General features: G+C 26.5%; 1 protein-coding gene across 2 annotated transcripts; it reads left to right on the forward strand.

Moving 5' to 3' along the window:
• The first annotated feature begins 1,256 nt into the window (after positions 1 to 1,256).
• Positions 1,257 to 15,515, forward strand: LOC113556521 (plexin-B). 2 transcript variants are annotated; one of them, XM_026961518.1, is made up of 24 exons: positions 1,257 to 1,644; positions 5,741 to 5,889; positions 5,982 to 7,171; positions 7,251 to 7,427; positions 7,512 to 7,640; positions 7,707 to 7,807; positions 8,187 to 8,319; positions 8,453 to 8,818; positions 8,901 to 9,134; positions 9,218 to 9,475; positions 9,536 to 9,784; positions 9,848 to 10,264; positions 10,340 to 10,636; positions 10,856 to 11,032; positions 11,414 to 11,657; positions 11,805 to 11,947; positions 12,019 to 12,152; positions 12,227 to 12,575; positions 12,666 to 12,819; positions 12,888 to 13,073; positions 13,143 to 13,500; positions 13,627 to 13,839; positions 13,982 to 14,132; positions 14,960 to 15,515. In XM_026961518.1, exons 2-24 carry the CDS (start codon positions 5,865 to 5,867, stop codon positions 15,065 to 15,067), a joined length of 5,793 nt encoding a protein of 1,930 aa, XP_026817319.1. In that variant the 5' UTR covers positions 1,257 to 1,644; positions 5,741 to 5,864; the 3' UTR covers positions 15,068 to 15,515. The 2 variants fall into 2 exon arrangements, with proteins under 2 accessions (XP_026817319.1, XP_026817320.1); XM_026961519.1 differs by having other exon boundaries at positions 12,888 to 13,052.
• The last annotated feature ends 3,895 nt before the right edge of the window (positions 15,516 to 19,410 follow it).

Consider the following 19,410-nt stretch of genomic DNA (forward strand, 5'->3'; position numbering starts at 1 on the left):
TGTCCTATATAAGAAATCATTCAATTAAGAGGGAGTAGGAACCCATAAAATCCTCTTAATCCATCGATGATGATATATATTATATTATGTTTTATGTATAACTAAATCTTGTATTTATTTGCAGATGCGCCATTGTTGGTAGTGATATTGAAATGGACGAGGATGGTAAGATGTACCTAGGAGGCTAGAACGTATAACCAGTTACATACTTTACCATTTTTTTTTATTTATCCAAACAAACATCTTTTAAGGGTTATAACTAGTAAACATAAACTTTTTTCGTCTATTTGTCATTTACTACTGCACACAAAAATAGGGATCGCCTTTCACTATAGTTAGCTTTAGAATACCTCTATTTTATTCTGCGTCTTATTGGCATGCAGGGGCGTCATTCTACATTTTTTCGTGGGATGCAATACCAATATTGAAAATCTAAAGTAATACCAGTTACTCGCATGGTCGAGTCATCCCATGAATTTTTTCAACACACTTTTTGTATAAATGTAGATCGTTTTATAGAGATTATAGTATAAAACAAATAACAATAATTTTGTTCGTGGGATGCATTTGCACATCCTAGCATCCCACAAATGACGCCACTGTTGGCATGCTAAAAGGTTTACAAACTCGCTAATGGCTGATGCGTAAAAGATTAACTATGATATTATGAACATCAGAACATGAACAACATTATACGTATAATACCACTATACCTGATATGTATGTATGGAGGTAATATGTATATTTATTATTTATAGATGTATATTATTGATATGTACTATATGTACCAATGACAAAAACTTTTTTAAACTTCCAACTTTCCAGTTTTATTAATTCGTTAAGATAATTAAAAATATGACTCTTCAATCCGTCATGTATAAATACGTTAAAAATATGTTTTTTTCCTATGGAGGTGAGAAAGGAACTCATCGAGTTTATCAAAATTAACTCACTTAAATTGTAGCACTTCTACTAAAATGTAAATTAATGAAAGTAAGAAAAGCGAGTTGAAATCTGAAAACCAAATAATATATGCCCGTAAAGCAGGAATGCATGATGGCGAGTTGCGCTGGCTTGCCTGTAGTCGTCTACCGTCCGGTCGGGCAGTGGGAGCCGCGGTACGGTCACGGCGCAAAACTAACCGCGTCGGAGGTTCCAAGATGGAAGCCAAACGATACCCTCCGTGTCTAACAAAATCGAAATTTGTTTGATACAATTGATAATAACATAAATTCTTAACAATATTTCACTCGCACACAACATAATGGCCTGGAAAATGTATTGTTTTTGTGTTTGATTTGCCGTTCGACACACGGAACGCCGTCCGCCGTCGCCGCCCGCCAGTTACATAACGTCCGCAGCCGCGTAAAAGCCGCCTTGCCGCCGACAGACGGACGACGATATTCGGTGAACACACGGCAGGCGCCGCACTGGGCAGTTGGGCCGTACGCGCGACCGCGTTCTTGTTGTGGCGACCCCGCCGGCACACGACCGAAAAGCGACGCCGACCCGTTCGCCCGCCGCCGATTTTGCACGTTTGCGACGCGCCGAAGCCCGCTCGCCGTATCGTTCGCACACCTCGTCGTCGTCGCTGGACACGAGCGACATCGTTATGACCGCCACCGCCACCACCCCGTGTACCAGGTAGGTGCACAGATTACAAATATTATTGCTGTTGGTTTGCATGTCGCGGCGATTGCGTCGCGTCTCCCGGCCCGTGGTACCGCCGTGTGTGTTGTTGTCGTTATTGTAGAACAACCACCGAGTGGCGCACACGTCCAGAGCAAGGTGCCGTCGACCAGTAGCTCTGTTGTAACCAGTAACAGTTGCTCAGTCGACGCGCAGTCTTCCCACGAGTAGGTTTTTGCACGTCTTAAATTCGTCGTCCGTTTCACAGCTCTGCGCGTTCCACCGCGTCGCCTGTCCGTGAACTCATGTTCAGATCTCTGTCGTCGTCACATGAACGGCAGAGAAGTATTACTGTAGGGACTACCTGTTTGTTATCCGTAACCACAGTTATGATGATCTGCCTTTTATCGCGTATTGTTGCTATAGAGTTTCTATCATAACACCTAAACAGCATTTATTATTCAAGTATTCAGTAAATCGTGCAGACAACTGCAATGGTTAGTTTTGCGTACGTTTTGATCGGCGCAGAATTCAGAATCAGCGATTGTAAGGAATAAAAATCGGTTTTGCTATTGTTGTGGTTATAACTTGAAAAATAAACCTTTTTTTTAAAAAACTAGTGACTCGTTTATTTGATAATTAATTAACCTAATTGGTAGGTACACATTTTGTTGTTACTTTAACATTCTTTGTATCGGTACTTAAATAAATATCTACTTACTAAAATAAATAAAACATATATATAATATTCAATAGGTCTGTTACACAGTACAAACCTATTCAATACTGTATTAATCTGTGGTTACAATAACATTTTTCTTTTCTCATTAAACAATTTTAATTTAATTTCATAATTATATTTTGCCGTCTTATATACTATTTTACATTATTTTTATACTTATTATGTGTTTTTTCTTGTTAACAATATTTCCAAAATTATAAAATAAACCAAACCTGATATTTATTTATACCTATGTAATAAAATATTTAGTAGATATAGATATGATACAGGCACACTGAAATTATTGTAAGTTTATTTATTTATCAAACTTATCATTTTATCTTGCTTATTTGAGGCTTTCACTATAAAATAAGTTGTATTTATTAAAAATACTCAAGTAAATAATGAATTTATGATAATGTATAATGTGACCATAATTTTCCTATCCAAAAGTGTGGTACTTATTAACATTTTAAAAGACATTATTTTTTGGATATTGAATAAAATTATAAACACTTTAATTTTACTTATATAATAATAGTAATAATAGTATAATAACGTTTGAATAATACCCTTAATAATATTTTCTATAGGTATAACATATTATACCTACCCGTGGCTGTCAAATTATTTTGTCATGGAAAAAGATGAGGTTGAATTTTTAACATACAATATGATCATTAAAAACATAAGTAAATTAAGAATCATAGATAAATTTGTTATGTTTATGTATTAATTTATATTGTTTTTATCAGTTTATTTAATACTTCACTTAGGGTTATGTTTTCAAACCTTGTGATGAACAGCTATTGTAAGCAAGTCATTGAGACAACTAAAATAAATATTACAGTCTTAAATTAACATTTTAAACATATTTTTGATTTAACTCTATAATAAATTAGAAAAGACTTATTAATGTATAGTTATACTTAATGATATGAATGTGTTATGTTATATGGATTAAACTTGAGAATATTTTTAAAGATTATTTTTGTTGATATCTACTAATTTGACTTCATATTTTCCTAACAAATTAAGTATATCTACATTAAATATCATCCCTATCTACTATTGATTAATGTAGTATAGATATTTCAAAATTTAAATGTAACTTAATTGTATTAATATCATAATATTTTCTATAAGTAATTTTAGTTTTTTATTAGGGCTTAAATTTTGTAAAAACTATAAAAAAAAAAAAAAGCTGCTTTGTTAAATAGTTACAAATATGGACATTTGTGCTATGTACCTACATTAATTTATCCGAGGATTTATCTATTTAAAATATTTAACTAGATATTACAATTAACAAAAACCTAAAAATCAATTACTTTTAGATAATATTAATATAGGTACTATAATAAAAACAAAAAAAAATAGTTTTGTAATATATGATGTTATTTAATAATATAATTATTATATTTATATTTATATAATATGTATTGTATTTGTAATTTAGAAAAAAATAAAAACTTACTCATAAACTAAAAATACATACTTAACTTCTTAAATAACTTGAAGATTTTTCAAGGGAGTATAGAAAGATAATTGGTTGGATGGGTAAATTATTGTTAACAATTTTAATTTTAGCCCTTGAAAAATCATAGGGCATGCTTGAACACACCCTGCAGCCTTGTGCGCACGCTTATTCTGCAGATATCATGTTCACAAAAAGAAAGATCGACAATTATTACAGATAAAGAATACCTAAACTCTGTAAAAGCAAATAGCATAAAAACAAAATTTATTTGGATAATAATAATATTGATTTTACATTAAAAACTTGTATAATGTAAAAAATAGTACTTTACTAATTTTATTATAAATTTGTTATATACTCTCTACCAATAATAAATGGATATCAATATAAAAACAGGATATGCTTTACTGATTTAATAATAATACAAATAATACTTACTTATAAACATTAATTATATATTTTTTTTAATTCTTTAATTAATTTAATTTAAAATGTAATAATACATTTTACTTAAATTTATTGTTTATAAGTAATATATATATATATATATATATATAAATATTTAAAAATTAATTTAATTTTTATAATATTTAATTAGGTACATTATGTTTTTTTTAAATATTCAGGTACTTACACATAATTTTTTTCTTTAGAATATATTTATAAATAATTTTTTTAATTTAATTTTTTGATTAAATTTCAATTATTCTGAAATTTGATAAAAATTATTATTTATGAAAGCTATGTATAATTGTCAGCAATATACTGTATATTAACAAAAGTTATATTTAGTTACTTAATATTATAGACATTATTTATTTTCAGCCAATAATATATTATGGATCCCAAATTATAGGCAGATAAAAGTTGATACTTAACTACAGATGCTGTCAACAATCCAAGTATAAATTTCAATTAAATTTTAAAACTTTTAATGATGCTCTAAAAATTAAAACAGCAAAAGAATACAAAATAAAATAGGTACATCCAAAAACATGTTTCAATTTAAAACAACTCTATCATTTCCTTGATATTTCAACCATTAGACATTAATGAAATTGTTTTAGAAAATTAAAAATAAACAATACTTATTTACATATCTTGTTACATATTATGACTAAACCCTTATTACAACTTATTTTGGCCATGTTTTTTGTTATAAAAGTTTTAAATGTTTTTTAATGAGTTATTTTTATTTTTACTAAATTATATTTTTTAATTTATTTTAATGAAATTTCAGTTCTAAAAACATATAGTGTGGATTTTTATTATTTTTATATGTAAGTTTCTATTCTAATTTATTAATTTGAAATTCACGTATTATGCTATTATTTTACTTTATCTATACTATAATGTATAATGTAAGGATATAATTAATTTTCTTAGGTAGTATTCATACAATGATTGCATGAACTTTTTAATAGTTCAATTATGATGACTGAGTGATTACTTAGCATCCTGTATTTATTCTTTCTATCACTTGAATATTAATTAAATATAATATTGAATTGTTTTACTCATTCCCCCATATTTATTCTTCAATTATATTCAAAAGATTAATTAAAGACTTTTGTATTTCTTATGATTTTTGTTTTTATTGTGAGAAATAAATTATTAGGTAATTAAATTTGTATGTGCCAACTTTTTCTTAAATGACCGTATGTTTATCATTCTTTGGATCCATTATATTAGGCCATTTTTCAGGTAGTGTTTTTTTGCTATTTGTATTACTTAAAATAAAGAATTGATAATGTTAAAATTTAGGAAAATATTAATTTAAATATAACAGTAATATATTATTCATGATAGCATTGTCAACATTTATTAGTATTGTACATAATTTTTTTAACTTAATATTTACATTGGTATTATACTATTATTTATTGAAAATACTTTTTGTTTTGTTTTAGAATGTATAGATACAAACAATATGGATCGTCTACTAATAGATAAATGAGTGCTTTCCATTTAGGATCATGTTTACAAACATAAAATTAATGTTGTTGATTTCTTGAAAATGCCGATATCATTTAAATGGATTGGAAATTTATTACTGTGGGTAAGTTACACATAAATTAGTTGAAAACAATTTTATTATTGTAAATACTTATATTAATTAACTTAATATGTATTATAATTTTATTATCTTAGGAAAATTGGTGATGCCGAATTCCAAACTATGTTTTGTGTTGGTGTTATTGCTAATAACTACAACATTAAAATGCAGTTTAGCAATGTCAGTTATAGCTAAATACCCACAGAATACACAATCAGAATGTTTTTCAAACCATCTACTTCATATGGCTGTAGACAAGAGTTTAGGGGGCCGAGTTTACATTGGTGCAGTAAACAAATTAATACAACTAGAAGGGTCCAATTTAACTGTGGAAACATGTGCCAATACTGGTCCACTATCAGATAGTCCACAATGTCCAGCAAGTGGTTGTCCAACATCTCCACCCGTTGAAACATCACTTACTGACAACTATAATAAAATTTTAATCATCGATTTAGAATCTCGAATGTTAATAGTATGTGGTTCTATTTTCCAAGGGGCTTGTAATAAGTATAAAATGTCAAATGTGTCATTACCAGCACAATTTATTCCTATGAGTATTGCTGCTAATACAGAACAAGCTTCTACATATGCCTTCATTGGACCAGAACACTATAATAATTGGGGATTCTCAAATGTATTGTATGTTGGAACCACTTTTACTAACAATGGAGATTATAGACATGCTGTACCAGCAATTTCAAGTCGTAGTCTTTACACATTAAATTTAGCAGAAACCTCGTTTTTAAAACAATCTTCACTTAACATCAATGTTAATTATCGTGACCGTTTCCTTGTTAAATATATTTATGGATTCAATTCGAGTGATTATGCATATTTTGTTGTTGTTCAAAAACATTCACCATTACCAGGACAAGAAGAATTAGGATATGTTACTAGATTAGCTAGAGTTTGTATAGATGATGCCAATTATGATAGTTACACTGAAGTGACATTGCAATGTATGGTAAAAGAATCATCCAACTCTGATGATTTGGTGAATTATAAGCTTGCTCAAGACTTAAAGCTAAGTAATGCCGGTGAAGACTTAGCAGCTAGTCTTGGTATTGAAACCAATGACCAGGTTTTAGTTGGATCTTTTTCACCAAGTCAAGGTATTACTAATGAACCAATGCCTAAATCAGCAATATGTGCTTTTAGTATGCAATACATTGAATCTAAGTTTAATGAAAACATTCATATGTGTTTTAATGGTACAATCAAATATCGTAATATGCCATATGTTTCCGGATTAATATTGCAAGGAAATTGTCCCCCTGCAGGGGTGAGTACTCCTGAAATAAAAATTAATTTAACTTGATATTAAATTATATTTTTATAATTTTTGTTTCTGTTTTTTTTAGTCGACTGGAAATATTTTAAACTTTTGTGAAATTGGCTTAAAAATATCAGGAACAGAGCCAATTACTACACAAGCTGCAATCAATTTTCCAGATCATCTTATTTCCTCAATAACATTAGCAACAACAGAAAGAAATACTATTATTTTTTTGGGAACTTCGACAGGAATTCTTAAAAAAGTATAGTCAAATTATTTTTATTAAATTGTTAACTAGGTATAAATCAAGAACATTAAGTTATTTTTTATTATTTATAATTAAAAGGTATTATTATCATCTGCAACACATGCTGTAAATTATGAAGAATTGGTCTTGGACAATGGAAATGCTATATTACCAGATACATCACTTACTACTAATGGAGAACATTTATATGTATTAACTCGAAGCAATGTAAGTTTTTATTTACATGATTTTAATTAGTTGAATAGAAGTATAATTCTTATTGTTTATTTTAAGGTGTTGAAAGTAAGAGTAGAGCATTGTTACAGTTTTACTAATTGTTCTTCATGTTTGGAAGCAAATGATCCTTACTGTGGTTGGTGTTCTCTTGAAAGAAGGTATAGTTGTATTGTGTTTACAAATGTATGCTCTGTAAAAATTTAAAAAAAATAAATGCACGAATAATGTTTATTAGTTAATAAGAAATTAACAGTTAAAATTACAAAACTTAAATTTTCATTATTTATATACTATGGAAAATTCAAAAAATTAAATGTACCTAATACAATCATCATGCATTATTTTTAGGCATATTCTATTTTTAATCGATATGTAGTATTTACTTTTGAAAAAAATAAGTCAATTATAATATATTATATTATCTTGAACAAAAAATAACTGTATAAATTTATATTTACTATTGTATTCTTAACTCTAAAAAATATTTAATAATATTATTCTTATTAATTAATTTTTATTAATAATACCATATATTAGGTGTACTGTTAGAAGTACTTGTCAAAAAGCAAGCCATAGCTCACCACGATGGTTATCTCTTGGTACTGGTCAACAATGTATTGATTTTGAACAAATAAGTCCGGACCGGATTCCAATTCACCAAATGTCAAAGGTAATGGCTGTTAAAAATAAAACAAACTGTATTGTATTTCATAATTAAATATTTTAATAATAATATGATTAATTAGTAATATGTGAAACGGTGTGTATTATTGATTTTATTTTATTTCATATTATTGTTTCAGTTGCAACTTGTAATTAAAACCTTACCAGAATTACCAGCTGGAGCAAAATATCGTTGTGTTTTTGGCAAAAGTGATCCATTAGATGCAGTTGTTACACAGTTTGGATTACAGTGCTCAACTCCTTCAATTCAATCACGTCCAAAAATTCCAAAAAACCAAGATCATATTTATGTATCTTTGTCAGTAAGATCTTCTGAAACAAATAAGGACTTTGTAAGCAGAAATTTTGCTTACTACGATTGTTCAGCTCATACAAGATGTATGGAGTGTGTTAAATCTCAATGGGCATGTAATTGGTGTGTCTATGAGAATAAATGTACAAATAATGTATCCAGTTGTCAGCGTATTATTATCAGTGGTGAAAATGTAAGTTAAAATCAGAAATGTATATATTTATATATATGTAATAATATGTAACTATATGTATTAATTGCATTTTTTATTTTAGAATCCTACTCGTCTCAAAAGCCATGGTGCAATGTATTGTCCACGGTTTGTACAACCAGCTCAAAAAATATTACTACCTAACGGTGTTCCTAAAGAAATAGTTTTACAAGTAGAAAATTTACCTAATCCTCAAGTTGGACATACAGGTTTTCAATGTATAATTAACATTGAAGGAGCTAAACTAATGGTTCCTGCGAGGGTAGAAGAAAAATATATCGTCTGCGATAAGACTACTGTAAATTTATATATTTTTATAATCTAAGATACGATTTTGATAGAAAACATTTTAATCATATATATTAATGTTATATATTTTAGTACTCATATGAAACTAATTCTGGAGAATATGATGCTATGGTCAGTATGGTTTGGAACAGAAACCATCATGTTGATACAATAAATGTGACATTATATAAATGTGATATTCTTGGATCTCATAGAGAACACCCTGACTGTTCATTATGTGTTACACGGAATCGCAAATATCAATGTACTTGGTGCTTAAGTACTTGTGTGTATTCAGAAACCTGCTTAGAAAAATCTAGCAATGAATGTCCAAAACCAAGAATAGATATGGTATTAAAAATTGTACAAATTATTTTTTAATTTGAGTAATAATGTTAAATTATTTTTTAGATAAAACCTCTCAGTGGACCAATTGAAGGTGGTACTATGGTCACTATTGAAGGAAGTAATTTAGGTCTAAACAGAGAAGATGTTTGGGGAAAAATCCATATAGGTGGTATTTTGTGTCATTTAGTTGATTATGAAGTTTCTGTAAAAATAGTATGTAGAACTGGGCCATCAAATACTGAAAAGATTGCTTCTATTGTTGTTGGAAATAATGCTGGCCTGACTGAATCATCCGTACATTTCAACTACAAGGTATAATATTTATTAAATCTAATATTTTAAATTTGTTCAATACTTATTGCATATATTTTACAGAGTGTTAAGCTTGATAAAGTAACTCCTAGCATGGGACCCCAAAGTGGTGGTACTCTTTTGGCCATTAGTGGACATAATTTAAACATTGGAAGTTCGGTGACTGCATTCCTTGATAATTTTCCATGTACAGTCAATACAACTCATGCTTCAAGCACCAGACTTACTTGTGTGACATCGGCAGCTAATAGACCACTGACTGTAAATTCAATGCATTTAATCATTGATGGTTCCAATAGAACATTGGCTAAACCTTTTACATATCGAAGTGATCCAACTGTTGCTGAAATTAAACCATTAATTAGCTTTTTGTCTGGAGGGAGAATGATAACAGTTCACGGTACAAATTTTGATATTATCCAAAAGCCAGAAATGGTTATCTATGTTGATTCTGACTTCATCCATCCCATTAATAAGACTGTAAGTTTATTTTTAATAATTATATAAACAAAAAAGTGAATATACTTAGTAAGGTTAATATGTTTTTTTTTTTAGGAATGTATAGTTCTTAATTCAGCTCAAATGGAATGTCCATCCCCTTCTGCTAACAGTCAATTCTTAAAAAGTATTAAAAGTTACCGGAAGCGAAGAAGACACACTGCCAATGGAAAATACTTAGATTCTTATTTGACTTTGAAAATTGGTTTTATCATGGACAATGTTGCTGCTGTCAAAGATTTAGAAAAACATTTGAAAGTCTTACAGTCACAAATCGTGTATGTGCAAGATCCAAAATATTTCCAATTTTCAAATACTATTAAGTCATACAAAGGCGATACATTAGTTATAGAGGTTAGTAAACATATTACAGAAGCAATATTATTCATAATAAAGTATAATATATATATTCTTACTTTAATTCCTTTAAATTATTCTTTTCTAAATATTTCAGCATCTATACCAAACTATTTTTATGCAATGAACTATTTTTTTTTCTTATCTTTATTACAATATTTTAATCCATCATATTTTATGTAAGTATATTTATAACTTGTTATAATTATTAATTAGGGTGAAAACTTAAATTTGGCTTGTGATGAATCTGATGTTAATGTAACTATTGGAATGGAAGTATGCAATGTTACTTCATTGGCCAATACTCAACTAGTTTGTATTCCACCTCAATATCAACCACAACCTATTGATGATTTTGGTTCACCTACTAAAACAGGATTACCTTTGGTTGTGGTCAGTATCATTTTGAATTTTTTTTAGTAAAATATAATAGTTAGAGCTCAAAATTCTCATGTATTAGAAGAATATCATGTTAATGAGGTAACTTATTATTTATTTTTGAAACAATCATATTGTCATACATATTAAATCAAAAAAAAAATTAATTTAGTATATTATTTCAAAATTGGAATGCATACAGCATACAGCATACATATAAAATAATTATATCTTAATTCTGATTGTAATCTTTTAAAACTTTTATAATTTATATAATGCAATAATGTTGTATAAATAAAGGTAAAATTATTTATATGAAGTTGTGTAGTCTTAGTTACTCATATTTATTATACTAAAACTGATATTAATTTATTTTTATGATATTAATATATTTAGGTCCGTGTGGGTAAAAAATTAAGATTCAATGTGGGATACTTGCAATATGATGTGTTATCGACATATTCATTTTCACCTGAGGCAATTGCTGGTGCTGTCACAAGCGCCTTATGTATAATTATAATTTTTTTCATTATATTATTTTTATACCGAAGAAAATCCACTCAAGCTGAAAGAGAGTATAAACGTATTCAAATTCAAATGGATACATTAGAAAGCAATGTCCGCTCTGAGTGTAAACAAGGTTCTATCACATTTCTTTATTTTGTTTTAAGTTTATATAATGATTAATTTTGATTAATTATAACTATTAATATCAATAATTTAAATAATTTTTCTTTTAAAAAACTATGATTAATATTGTATAATTATTGTGTTTTCTGAATTTTAGCTTTTGCTGAATTACAAACTGATATGACTGACTTGACTGCAGATTTAGAATCTTCTGGTATACCTACATTAGATCACAATGAATACATTTTAAAAGTATTTTTTCCTGGTGTTCGAGACCATCCTATTTTGAATGAATCAAAAGTGAGAAATAAAAATATTTAACAATCAAAAAATTGTTCTATTATTTATTAATCTATGTGTTATAATTATAGGTTGTTATTGCCGGATCAACCACAAATTATGATGCTGCTATGATGCAATTTGAGCAGCTTATAAACAATAAACATTTTGTATTATCATTCATTGATACTCTTGAATCTCAAAAAACTTTTAGCATCCGTGATAAGTGAGTATTTATAATTTAGCTGATTTTAATTATGAATTTTTATATTTTATATAATTTTGATTTTGAATTTTTAGAGTCAATGTTGCTTCATTACTTATGGTTGTTTTAATGAATAAAATGGAATATGCAACTGATGTATTAAGAAGTTTGTTACTTAGACTAATTGATAAATCAGTTATGTCTAAACATCCACATTTAATGCTTCGAAGAACTGAATCTGTTGTTGAAAAAATGTTAACCAATTGGATGGCACTCAACATGTATAAGTATCTTAAAGATTATGCAGGGTCATCACTGTTTTTACTTTATAAAGCCATTAAACATCAAGTAGAAAAAGGCCCAGTTGATGCATTGACATATGATGCTAGGTATAGTTTATCCGAAGATCGTTTACTTCGAGAACAAATAGATCATCGAGTTGTTGTGAGTATAACAATATAATATTATTTGTTTAAAATATTCATTTAATTATTTTATTAATATTGAATAAACCTACTTTCATTTGTATTTCAGAATTTATATGTTATGCAAGACGAATTAGATGATAAAGTGCAATGTAAAGTCTTAGACTGTGATACAATTAGTCAAGTTAAATCAAAAATTCTTGATGCTGTATATAAAAATACAGCTTTCTCTCTTAGACCATCGGTTTATGATGTTGATTTAGGTGAGTATAATTAAATTTAAAAAAGTTTATTTATGGATCTAATAATACCATATTTATTATTTATAAAGAATGGCGTCATGGACGGGGAGGTCATCTTACACTACAAGATTATGATGTTACTACCAAAAATTTGTGTGGATGGAAGAAGTTAAATACCCTGGCACATTATGGCGTAAAAGAATCTGCTGTAATGACCCTTATTCCACGCCAACATGACACATACAATAAATCTTGTATGCAATCATGCCATAATTGTAATTACTTAGAAATAGTGTTTAATTATTATTTTAAAACTCATGTAAATAATTATTTTAAACATTAAGGTACATCTGGATACTATTCTGGTGCCATTATATCAACAACTAATGGAGGCATTGAGACTGGTTCTAGTTCCACTGGTACTGTATATCATTTAATTAGATCTACTGATACACAGCAACAATATCATACAAATAAAATGCCAGAAAGAACTCATAAGGCGATTCCAGAGATATTTTTGACTAGATTATTATCAACAAAAGGAACAATTCAGAAATTTGTCGATGACTTTTTCTCAACAATTTTAGCAGCTAATGAAACTCTTCCGCCAGCTGTAAAATGGTTATTTGATTTATTTGATGATGCTGCTAAAAAGTACAATATAATTGATCCAGAAGTCGTTCATTCTTGGAAGTCCAATAGGTACTAATAATTTTATAAACTATTTAAGAGTTTTTCAAACAATTAATAATTTTTATTTCAAAAAAATAAGAATATTTGAAATTTAATTTTTATTCTTACTAAATTAGTTATATGTTTAATTTATAGTCTTCCATTGAGGTTTTGGGTGAACTTCATTAAAAATCCAGATTTCATATTTGATATTGACAAAACTCCTACTGTAGACTCTTGTTTATCAGTTATTGCTCAAACATTTATGGATTCATGTTCAACTTCTGATCATAGATTAGGAAAAGATTCACCATCAAATAAACTTCTTTTTGCAAAAGATATACCCCAGTATAGAGAGACTGTATTAAGGTAATAATTATTTTTAATGTAAAAATATGATTTATATTATTTATTATGTTATTAGTTAGATGTTATTACTTATAATATTAACATAATATTTAATACTTAAAATTAATATTAAACATATTTTAATTTTTTTTTTTTTATTCAGATTTTATAGTGACATTCAAAAATTACCTCAAATAACTGATCAAGAACTAAGCACAACTATGCAACAGTTATCTGTTTCTCATTTTGGCCAATTCCACATAGTTTCTGCTTTGAAAGAATTGTATATTTATGCTTCTAAATATAATGATGCCGTAAGTTTTCATTCAAAATAAATAAGAAATTATTTTTTTAAAACTGTTATAATCATGAAATATATGTGCTTTTTCAGGCTTAATAATTTTACTATCAGATTTTTATTTAGTAACTAGCTAGGGTCATAAGTCAAGTTAGGATGTTGAACCTAAAAACACACAAAAATGTCCTAAAAACTTCAAAAAATAATCTATAAAATCTAATTGATTAAGTTAGGTTATTTAAAATATGAATTATAATATTAATTAACAATAATATATATTTATTTCATACAATTTATAAATATAATACTCGATAAGCGTGTATGATCAGTGTCTGAAAGAGCACTTGTTTTATCAACGTATAACACTCAAACAGTAAATCTTATTGATACGCGATAAATTTAATCACAATAAAAACCCTACAATAATAATATTAAAATTATTTTTTTAAATATTATACAAATTTTCTATATAATATAAAATTTGAGAAATATGCCCCCATGTTGTACAATAACTACTAAAAATGACCCAAAATATGAAAAAATGACATTTAAAACTAAAAAATGCAAAATAAAATTCAATTAATCTGAATCAAAGGAAAAAAATGCAAGTCATAAGTTAAATTAATTACACTTTTAAATATCTAATACCAATTCAACTTAATATATTCAAAATTAAAATATATTCGTTTTTTCATCACTAAAGTAATATATCAAAAAAAGAAAATATTGATTGTACACTCAATTATATGTATAAATTAATTACTTATTTTATTTTTATAAAAAAGTATAATTAACTGTTTAAACTATAATTATATATTATTAATTAATTTTATTATTTTCTAGATTTTGGATTCATTAGAATTGGATCCGTATTGTCAAAAGATTAACCTCAGTCATAAGTTAAATAAGGTGGCTGGGACACTTGAAGGTGATGAAGCGGCCATATGCTGACAGTAGACTGATTATATACTTGCGACTCTATCCTGTGATAAAGATGTTTTAATGTGTACAGATTACGTAGAAATTATATTGACTTTTTTAATAATATTTATATACATTATACATATATATATATACATATATATATATACATATATATATATATATATATAGACATAATGTTTTTAATATTACTTGCTATTTTAGGCAAACCGAAGTTTACGATTGACCACCAAAATCTATACGACTTAATACTTGTTAGGTTGTTAAATTAAATATTGTAGTTATTTTATCGTTGAGCTGATCAAAACAATTTTATTTCACTAAAACACTAAAGACAGGCCTTGGCTTATGTACATTTTTGAATTTTTATAATGAAGAATTAATTAAATAACACAATTTCTTTTTAATAATATTCCCTTATTTTTTTAATACTATTTTTAGAAACACTACAACTACAATAAATGCATTTATTTTATTATTATTTTTTTTTCAATATTTCTAATAAATGCTTTATAAAATATAACAGTTCAATCAATTTAATTTTTTTTATCCACTAAAATTTCTCTGTGAATAATCTTAATAAATTTTATTTATTTAATTGAAAACAAATTGTAAATAAGGGAAGTACAAATTGGTAAACATAATATTGTTACTATACTACTACTATTTTATTTTTAATTCATTAATTAAACACTGAAATAATTTTTTGTTCTTACTTTTTGTACTACTAATATAAACTAAATAATATTTCATAATTAAGTTAAAATATGCTTTGCGTGGTCAAATAGAATTTACATGACATTGTAATAAGTTTTTTTTTCTGATTCCGTCCTGATAAACATGTTAAAAGTATGTGAAAACAGTGCAAAAACATTAACTAAAAGATTATATTCTAAAAAAATTGTGTTATCAAACACATCAAATCATAATGAACATTTTGTCTTTGCTCCGTCTGTAAGTGAATTTTTAAATATTATATATAATTTTTAAGTTACTCATTTTTTATTAAAATTTGTTCGAGTTAAGTATACATAAATATTATTATTATTTTTTTTTTAAATTATTTTTATGTTTAGATGATTGTGTTAAATAAGTTCAGTTCCCATTTAACTCATATTATTCTGCTTGTATAGCTTCAATCCATGTATGTTGACATGATCTGGCTTTTTTTATAATTGTTTCCCAATAATTTTACATTGCATTTATACTTGTATAATATTTATTTTAGATAACTATTTAATCTATTTAATGTATTTATGGTCTGATTATTGTACACTAATGGTATCATTTTATATATCCCACACATTGCTGTCGATTAGTAATCAATAATGTATGTACAATATTTTAACAGTTGCACACTAATTATATTTTAGTGATAGAAAAATAATGTACATTTCTTGCATCGATTTATGACATAATGTTAAAATTATTTTTAGCATTGAATTTTTTTTTCACATTTTAATACTTTCATAAACTAACTGTTGCAGTAAACCCAAACTGTTAAAATATTGTACATCTACTTGTCTTAGTTATATTAAAATCTCTTAGATCTCACTAACTTATGTCTATTCAATTACGTGTCCATATGAACAAATTGTATTGTTGCATTTATCTGTACTTGTATACTTAATAATCTAGCATTTTGATGACTTCAAGCGTATAAAATCAAAAAATATTCTCTATTTCTTTAGTGTAAAGTGTATAAATATTATTTTAAGATTTAGTATAAATGTTAAAATGAATTACATATATATGTTTGTATATATTATTATATATATATATATAGTAAAATATTATACTATTATAATGTGTTCAAAACGTTTTTAGGAAAGTATTTTACACAAAAAAAAAAAAAAAAATTGCAAATTAAACATTGATCTAAATTTATTTATTATTAGTATTTTTATAATTATTGTTGTATTATTCTGGTATAAAATAGACAACGATTACATTTTTTGTCATACAAATCCACAATTGTCTGTAAAATCATCTTTAACAATTTTCATTAATCTGTATATATTCCCTACATATTTATAATATCAAATGTTGCTTAAAAGAAATTAATTACAGTAGTGCACTTATTTCTATAGAAATATTATCACTGCACACACTCATGTATATTGTATGCGAATACAATTATATCTACATCATAATTTGCAGGAAAAAAAATAGTTATCTAAATACCATTCTGAAAAAGGTTAAGTTGATTATTTATATATTGTATTCATTAATGTTTTAGATTATATTGTTGAGCGGTTGTGTTTTATGAAGCATTCAACTTTACTGGATTTTTATAGTACGGTATAGCCTTTCTGTCATTTTGGTAATTTATTTATAATTAAGAAAATACTTAAATTAATAATCAAGGCATATTGTTCACAAATATTCAGTAATCTTTCTAATGGCAGCCAATTAAATTGAATGATTCATTGTACACAATTCGATTGTAACTTTCACATAATACTAAATATTAATGACTCTAAAATAAATATTTATTTTTTTTCAACACATTTACAAATTTATTGTACTAATGTATAATGTTAATAATGTACATAAAGCAATTATGTTGAGTCATTTTTCTAAAGTGTATTGTTCATCTATATACATATTAATATATTATAATAATATATTGATCTATATGCCCTTTTACTCTGCACTGTTTTATACTGTAAACCATTTGGTAGTAAGTGATCAACAATATTGGTTGCCAAAGCCAGTATTTATTTAAACTGATAATGAAATAACATGTTAAATTCTGCTGTAAAGTTCTATTCAATATTACAAAATTAAATCAGCCTACACTTTACCCAATTAATATAACTAATAATAAATTGATTCATAGCATGGCAATAATTATATTGGCATTTAATTATTAATTTTTAAATGTATTATACAAGATGATTTTTTTATCATAAAACATTCATTATTTCAAAATGCATTCATGTTTTTGAAAATATTTTTTTACATAGTTTCAAGTTGTTAATAAAACGTTTTTATTAAAAAATTATATTTTTAAATATTTTTTTAAAGTTTTTTACTTTATTGAATGACAGCATAGAGTTTTAATTTCATATTCCAAAGCAGAATAATTTTCTGATTATTTTGATACTTAAAAATCAAATTTAGAGCGAATAGTTTATGAGATAAATATTTAAAGTTTAGATGTGCGGAGTGGAGTGGTATGGAGTTTTCCCGCAAAATGTTTTTTCCACTCCGCTTATCTATACTTTAAATAAATATAACTCAAATACTACTCGCCCTAAATTCGAATTTTATTATCAAAATACTCAGGAAATTATTCGGCTTTGGAATATGAAATTAAAACTCTGTTGTCATTCAATAAAGTAAAAAACTTTAAAAAAATATAATTTTTTAATAAAAACGTTTTATTAACAACTTGAAACTATGTAAAATAATATTTTCAACAACATGAATACTTTTTGAAATACTAAGTGTTTTATGGTAAAAGAATCACTCTGTATGTATTATTAATATGTTTCATTAAAAACTTTAAAACCATTGACTTTCTCTTAGACGTGACTAGAAGGTGGGCTTCAGCCCCATCAGCATTTTTGGGTAAATTTGTGTGTAATACATATGCATATAAATATATTATTAGTATCAATTTTATTTTTGCCTACAATATAACAAAATATAATGTTTCATATAATCGAATAATCATTCGTGGTTCAAATCAGTTGTAAACACCAATAATAATCAAATTAAACGAAATTGCTATAAAACATTTTCAGGAATTTAGCCCTCCTAACTTAAATGATTAGTTACACTTATGGACTCTGAAGATTGTGATAAATATGAATAAACTGATTTTTATTCTAAACAAAGCAACACGCATACTACATAATTATATAGGCATGTTTAAAATGCATTAAAAACCTTATGCTAGGTTACATTAACACTCCCTAAGCAATTTATGAATCAATAGTGATTTATGTCCTTTGAACATTATTTAGTAGCTCATGGTTGGTTTATTAAATTTTAGTGACCATTTGATTTTTGTGTGTAAATCAGCATTAGTATAAAATAAAAATATTTATAATGATATTTTAATCTTGGATATGAATATAAGATTTAAATATAGCCTAAGAATCTATATTTAAGTATCTTTATGGCTTATAGCTTAAGTTCTGCTTATATTTTCTATTTCCAATTAATATTATGTATTAAATTGTTTACATAGACATTACTCGTAATTAATCTATGATATTTATATTCTAATACACACCTTCGAAAAGGCCGAACAGCAGCAAGTACAGCAAATGGTAGAGTGGCGACATTCATAAAAAATAATTGACAGTGAAGAAGTTTTCATTCAAACCCATCTAGTAATA

Source organism: Rhopalosiphum maidis, chromosome 3 (genome assembly GCF_003676215.2).
Source record: "Rhopalosiphum maidis isolate BTI-1 chromosome 3, ASM367621v3, whole genome shotgun sequence".
NCBI classification, from domain to species: Eukaryota; Metazoa; Arthropoda; class Insecta; order Hemiptera; family Aphididae; genus Rhopalosiphum; species Rhopalosiphum maidis.